The 7,281-nt window shown below is 38.6% G+C and overlaps 1 protein-coding gene across 1 annotated transcript; it reads left to right on the forward strand.

Moving 5' to 3' along the window:
* Nucleotides 1–347: 347 nt before the first annotated feature.
* Nucleotides 348–966, forward strand: LOC115627700 (E3 ubiquitin-protein ligase TRIM47-like). The gene is made up of 2 exons (XM_030523443.1): nucleotides 348–678; nucleotides 739–966. Exons 1-2 carry the CDS (start codon nucleotides 448–450, stop codon nucleotides 964–966), a joined length of 459 nt encoding a protein of 152 aa, XP_030379303.1. The 5' UTR covers nucleotides 348–447.
* Nucleotides 967–7,281: the final 6,315 nt, after the last annotated feature.

Consider the following 7,281-nt stretch of genomic DNA (forward strand, 5'->3'; position numbering starts at 1 on the left):
CAGGGTCGCTAAAGCAAGCGAGTGGACAAAGACTTGGACTTGGAGATTTAGTTATTAGCTTCTTTAACAATATATTACAATAGAAATGCAAAATATTTTTGATGCAGATTGTTGAGAAAATTATAAGGTTTTCTTTGCTTTCCTAATCAAATATCTAGACAAAACCTGTAATTTGGTTGAAAGGGATTTCTATGGCATCCCCGATAAACGGCATTGCCAGCTAAAAATTTAAAAAATTCTTTTGTGTCAGTATGCTGTGCTTTTGCATTCAATTGAATTTTATCTAAACTTCCAGGTGTACCTAACAAGTCTCATTCGAGTTCGGTTAGCTAAATCGTTCACATCGTGCATATTTGATTTAATTTTAGTTCAAGTCCGTTTTTGGAGCGCCTTTTAGATAAAAAATCGAAGTTTTGTGCCCGAGAAAAGAAAACGACTTCTTTAAACATGAGCGATTTGGCTAAACAAAGATCTGTGACTGCCAACCCGAATAGAGAAACATGTGCCATTTGTCTAGAGGAGAAGCAGAACCCGTTCTTCGTGAAGTGCGGACACTCTTTCTGCAAGCCGTGCTACGAGCTCTTTGAGAAGTCAACTCGGCATACTATTCAACTTCGTTGCCCTCTGTGCCGCATCGTCTTGAGCGAACCTTCTCTAGAGGATATTTTTTTTGCACAGGTAAGTATTACAGAAACATACATTCACGTGTGCCTTTCATTAATGCCTTTTTCGGTCCAGGCGCCGGTTAACTACGATATTTTTCAGGATCTTTTCGCCTCGGCCAACTTCTACCCCATGCCGACCTTTCCCGATATACCTAACATGTTTCCTCCGCCGTTTGCTACGCCGTTCGCTACGCCGTTCGCTCCGCCAGTCGCTCCGCCAGTGGCTCCGCCAGTCGCTCCTCCGGAGGCTGAGCGCGATAATGATGCTGATGATGAGCCGAATGTAGGAGCAGGCGCCTAAAACTACAAATTTTCAAGAAATCACACTGATTGACAGACAAAAAAAAAAAAGAAAACACTAACACCAAGAGTGACAGCAGGTGCTTTTGGGGAATGACGATTAAGTTTCAAATGCTCTCATACATTCCCATACTCTTGCAATAAAACTGTGTTTACAGACGCGCTTGTTTCCTTGCTTGAAAAAATTGGAAAGCCAAAACAGCCGCAATGGGACACTCGAGTCTGATGGCTAGGGGTGGACAGGGTAGCGGCTTAAACGTCATGGGCTAACAGGCGCCATTCGCAGTTTAATGTCCAACAAAATTTGATTTTTATCGCAAATTCATTTGAATTTTATTGCGTACGAAATTTTCGATACAATCAACGCTCGTTCGTTCGTTCGTTCACTCGTTCTTTGTCTCTCTTAGTCGCTCGGCCATAAAAAGCAGCGCCACACGGTCCTTGCTGTGCTGGCTAGTTAAAGTCATGGTACCAAGCAGGAGTGAAAGAGAAGAGCCTTACTCTTACTAGAGGAGAGCTGCGTTGTCTCAGCAAAATGTCAGGCAATTGGGCAGGCCCAAGGTCCACTGCCGCATTGCCCGAAAAGTCGGCGACGTTTCTTGGCCACGTTGGCGTCATTTTCCACGCAATAAAATAAACATTCAAAACGAAATCAACTTAAATGCTCAAACCCCCTAAGCCGCCGCCCGCCCAGCTTCTCTGACCATTAAGGCTCATCAAACGAGTACGTGTGTGAGCCCGTTCGCCCTCATTGCAGCCCCCAGTTGTCCCAGAGTCAATTCTTCAACATAGCACATTTAATTTTATGCTTATTTTTATTTCATTTTGCATTTCGTCCCATGTTGGTCAAACTTTCAATGGCCAGTGGCCGCAAATGCCGGCAAGACCTACCCCCACCCTGAGTCCGCCCACCAGAAAGGGGTATCCAACCCTTTCACACAAACACACACACAAGCACACACACTCGTGCCTGCAGAGGCTTTTCGTTAATAGTTTGGGTAAACAAAAAGTAGCAATGCGCAAAACTCTCAGCCACCGCGCCCTATCCGGTTTTGCGAAACGCTGATTTTATCCGAAGGGGTTGGCGTACGGTTCGTTAGCCATGTACCATAGAGTATGTATGGCCAGGAGCCAAGAACTCGATTTGTGCCTGGGCTTGGGGTTCTTTCTGATTCTCAGATTTCTCTGATTTGTCTTAATATGTCTCAATCGTCTTTGATTTCTATTATCTGCTGATGTGGGTTATAGGCTATTGAGTGGGTCGCTGCATATCAAATGCGCATTTGCAAATGGTTAGCCCTTACGCCTGGCTGCACTCTCTGCCGGCCACTTTCTGGGATTGGGGCGGCCACAGCCAATTGAATGTTACAGGCAACACCCCGAGAGAGTGAAACCTACTTGAGGCAGAGACCAGAATATGTAATTAAAAGGTTAGTATAGGCTCATCACAATATTGCAATATTAGGTGTCAGTCAGAAGCAGCTGATTCGGCTGTTGACAACCTGGCAGCTTCGATAAATACCAACAAGAATTGCGGTATTAAACTTTAGCGGGGTCTGTCAAATAGGCATAAATAAAGATACTGCGGTTTTATATACAAGTATTTCTATTTTAAATATCAAATTACATTTTTACAAATTGAAAACTTTCCGTATCAACCAGAACATCAGTTCTTACGGCAAAGGTGGAATTAAAATGAGCACTAAAAAGCATGTTATTGTTTGTTGTTGTTTGTTGTAATATTCGATAGTTTGTTTGTGGCGTACAGTGTTGCACAACAAAGCTTTGGCAAAATCGATGACAACATTTTATCGTTTAATTAGATATTTTCCTATTTCTCCTAGTATTGTTATCGGCTCACAATAAAATTAATAAACTTTGTTTAGTCTTATACATGTGTTATAGAAAGAAAATGGAAGGTCTCAAGCAGACTTTACGTTCTAGTAAGAATGGGTGTAAATAATACTTATATTGTGAGTCAACAGTTGTTTATTATTCTCAATATTTGATTAATTTATTGTTTTTCAACAGAACGGACGAACTCTTAAATGTTTACCAATTGCGTCGAAATAACGTTGCTTGTTAGGACAACGTGTATACTAAGTTCTGCAATAGCGATAATACGTCCAGAGATATCGGCAGGTAAACGGTCATGTTTTCTCAACATACGAGGCAGTACGAAATGAACAAGAGCTCCTACAATGTCAAAGTTACGTTTGGGGACAGAAATTTGCATCAAATGAGGAGGCCATTACCTTTGTAAACAACCATTATAAGGAACAGAGCGACGAATACTTTTTGGAGGGGTTGAAAAGGAAGGATCAACGCTGGGGGAAGTATTTTGACTTAGATGGAGGTTATGTTGAAAAATCCAAAACAAAAAATTCATTTAAATGGTGTGCTACTTGTATTATCAGACTGCCTTCGTATCTCGAATTCTGATCAAACATGTACATGCGCTATGAAGAAGAACTAGTATACCTTTTGAGTACAGGGTACAAAAATATCCTTATTTTACAATGTCTCGACTTGCTTAGTACAGAAACTTTTAGTAGAACATTGCCTTTCATTGTTTAAAAACACGGAAACTATCTATTGCTATATATTCGGTTAAGATTTCAGTATTTTCCTTACTTAACATGCAGATAGTTTGCAGTATCGATCGATAGTGATTCTATTTATTAATCTTTTATTTATTTTTATGCCTTATACTCGAAAGTCAAGAGACCAAGAGTATGTAACATCCAAAAGGATACCAGCATTGCAAAATACATAGTCATTAATATACGTTATTGTGCAGCTTTTTCTTAGGCTTTCTTTTCTTTTAATTTTAATTTTTATATATATACATTACAAATATTAATATATACTGCAATTATTATAATAGAATAATTATAATAGAATAATGATAATAGAATGTACCGACAGAAATTCTGTTGATTTACTAAATAAAAAAAATAAATGTGCATCTATCCAATTGTACGACCATCGGGAATTATAAAACAAGGGGAGAACAAGTTTTGTATGTAAAGTTGTATTATTCATTTCAATCCATATGCAGCCTCATTATTTTATTTAGCAGATAGGACCGATCGGTGCAGAAATCAAACAAACTTTGTTAAGATATCTTAACCAAATGGTATTAATGAGTTTTTTTACGACCCACTATATCATAAATGTGCTCGAGGAACGATCGGACCAAAGATTGCCCCGTTCATTTCGGTATCGTAGCCAAATTTCTACCTATTTGGTTGTTTTTAAAGCCTCACATAAATATGTATATGCTCCATAGTTCAAATTTGGTCTGAATTGGCGAACTATTTCATCTAGCTACCATAGAGTGATTGATACAAGGTATTTATTTATTTCAATTGAATGACTGTAGCGGGCAAAGGGGGGGTACAGGGTATTTAATGGTCGGACAGTCACGACTTGAACGTTTTACTCGCCTCGAACTATAACAACAAATGGCATGAAAGGTATTTGAAATACAGCACAAATGCTTTGAAGAAGGTAAAAACGTGGGCTTACAACTTACGGGTATAAACGGCTTGCACCTCATTACCAGCTTAGATTCTTGCTAAATGGCTATGATTATAAAAGTTGAATGCGAAAAATGCAGTCATTAAAAATTTGCTGGTCGCTTGTAAAATTTTATGCAGCCTGCTGATGTTATATGTGTATATATGTACAAGTATATATAGTATATTGAAGGGTAGCGATAGGTTGCCCCCTCATTACATTTAACGGCAATGCGTTTCAGATTTTATAGTGGGCACATAAAAGCAGCTGAATAGCGGGTAAGTGTGTCTGTCCTGCTCGATTTTTAGCAGCAGTGCCCACCCATGGACAAACAGGACTAAAACGACCCCCTAAAGTGCTTGGCCACAATGGTCGGCCGCTCTGGACAATTGGCTGGCCAGTCGGACAATGGGCTCCTAGCCGCCTACCGATGGTGCGCAGAAAAGACACAACAAACAATCGTTAAAATGCTCAGAGACTGTAACTGGACAATAAGAAAACAGGAACAGGAAATGACAATGGTGGTGGCAACAATGTTGGCGGTGGCAGTTGCACTGTGAAACAAAGTATAATAAATAATAATAATAATAATACTTTAAAAGGAAAAAATTAAATGTTCATAATAAAATAAATAAGTATCAAAATTATAATATTAAAATAATAAATAATAATATAAAAAAATAAATTAAAAATTGTATTAAAAATATGGAAAAAACTATCCTTATCAAAAGTATGTTGCAATTAGTTGTTCAAGGGTATTCCATAAACTACTTGTATGTTTATATGCGATAATACTATTAATTCAGTTTGTTTTGCAGCAAAAATAAGGATAACCAAAAAGTGATAAAATTATGTTCCGTAATTACAATTACAATTTTGATTTGTTTCGTTTTTTACTTTTTTTATTGCTTTATTTAACATGTATTCTAAAAGGACGTGGTATCTTACAAAGGACAAAATTACATGAACTTTTCTAATTTAAAATTATCTCTAGTTGACCGGGAATGGAAGGTCAAGCGGGTGGAGTCTTTTGACGTCTGTCTTTGTTTGCATGAGCTAAATACCTTATATATCTTTATCAGACAAATTTATTGAAGATTTAAATAAAAAAAGTGATTGAAATTAATAGCTGAACAGAAACCAAAAAACATACCATATTCGATAAAAGAAATGGAGTCCAAATGTTGAGTCGCAGCCCATACAAGTACGACAAATTGTGTCCAGTTGCAATTGAATTTTGGACACTGTACGAAGGCGGCTGCTAGACTCTTGCCCGACTTATGGCTGAGCTGTTGATGCTGTTGGTGCGCGGTGACATCATCACCCATTATAATTTGGGGTACATTGACAACAATTACGCAGGACATAGCGCGCAGACTCCAGAAGTCCGACCTCAAACTACAGACAATGCTCCGAGTGCATACTGTTATTGTTGTGCGTTGCTGTTGTTGTTGTCGTTGTTGTTGCTCTTGCTGTTGTCTTTCTTGATTGCTTTATTTGCAGCTACTGTGCTGTCCTGAATTATGGCCAAAATTCAGGAGTGTATGCGTTTCTCACAATGGTTTGGGGCACATTTTGATTTATACTGCGGATGCGCCTGGCACTTTGCAGCCGTTGTTGCTGCTCTTGTTGTTGTTGTCGTTGTCGTTGTTGTTGTATTAGTTGTTGACTGTTGGCTATTGCCTTTGGCCCATAATAGCTTTTTGTTTTGGCAGCCAACGAATAATGCATCAATGCAAGAGGGGGAACAGGGTGGGGCAGCCGTTGACAGCTGCTCAACAAAAATCCAAATGATAAATCACAAAAACAATAAGAGCACGAAAAATCACATAAAAAGCAAGCAACAAACTGCAGCCATACTAAAAAGAGTCCAGCAAAATAATAATAAAAAAAACAAGAAAAATGAAACACAAGCAATAATAAAAAATAAAGTGGAATATAAAAATAAAGGATTGAAAATCTGGGCAGGGGGGTTGTGACAGTTGCTCAAGTCAATGCAGTGGGGCAAATATTTTAAATTGGTTTGCGGCCGAGAGCACGTCGTGCTGATATTATGGAAGTCTTTTGCCAGCAATAGCAACAACAACAACAACGGCAGCAACAAGGGCAACAAACGATTTTTATGGGCGTATAAAAAATGGGCAAATCAAAAAATCAAAACAATGAAAACATAAAAAAGTCTGCGGCAACGCATACATAAATATTCACTCATACAGGAGTACACACATACATAATTGTGTGTGTGTGTGCAGAAGTCAAAAATTGTCATTAGACATGCCAAATTTATGATTGTTGTTGTGATTCTCTTATGTACGAGTGTATGTGGCCACCCACTCGCTTGCCCAGTTAAGTATGCTACGTTTTTACCATTTCAAATACATGCATGTATATAGCATACATATGTACACAAATATGTATGTAACTTACCCTTTTTTTGCTTTGCCGCCTTTATTGTCGCTGCTGGCTGTCGCGCTCAAACACATAAATTGTGTAAATCGTTGGGCTATTATTTTCGTGGCTGTCAACGCAATATTGCAGCAAGTGTGCGAGGGGCGCATTTAGCCTTTCAGTATATGCTTTACCCATCTGTACGTACGTATATACATATATACATATATACATACAACGTTTGTATGCATGTATGTATGTGTGAAGCGAAAATTTTATTATTTTCTGTTTTCCGCATCATCATAAAAAATGGTTTAATAAACAGGCATTCTGCCCAAATTCCCATTTGATTTGTACATGACCGACACACACACACCTACACACACGCCCAAACACATACATATGC

This window comes from Scaptodrosophila lebanonensis, unplaced genomic scaffold, assembly GCF_003285725.1.
Source record: "Scaptodrosophila lebanonensis strain 11010-0011.00,11010-0021.00 unplaced genomic scaffold, SlebRS2 tig00000096-arrow-pilon, whole genome shotgun sequence".
In the NCBI taxonomy this organism is placed as follows: Eukaryota; Metazoa; Arthropoda; class Insecta; order Diptera; family Drosophilidae; genus Scaptodrosophila; species Scaptodrosophila lebanonensis.

What these genes read in the sequence shown, in the direction of transcription:
- LOC115627700 (XM_030523443.1), top strand. Translation starts at nt 448, where the DNA reads ATGAGCGATTTGGCTAAACAAAGATCTGTGACTGCCAACCCGAATAGA. An exon ending in AGGATATTTTTTTTGCACAG is followed by an intron (nt 679 to 738) that starts GTAAGTATTACA and finishes TTTTCGGTCCAG; the next exon opens with GCGCCGGTTAACTACGATAT.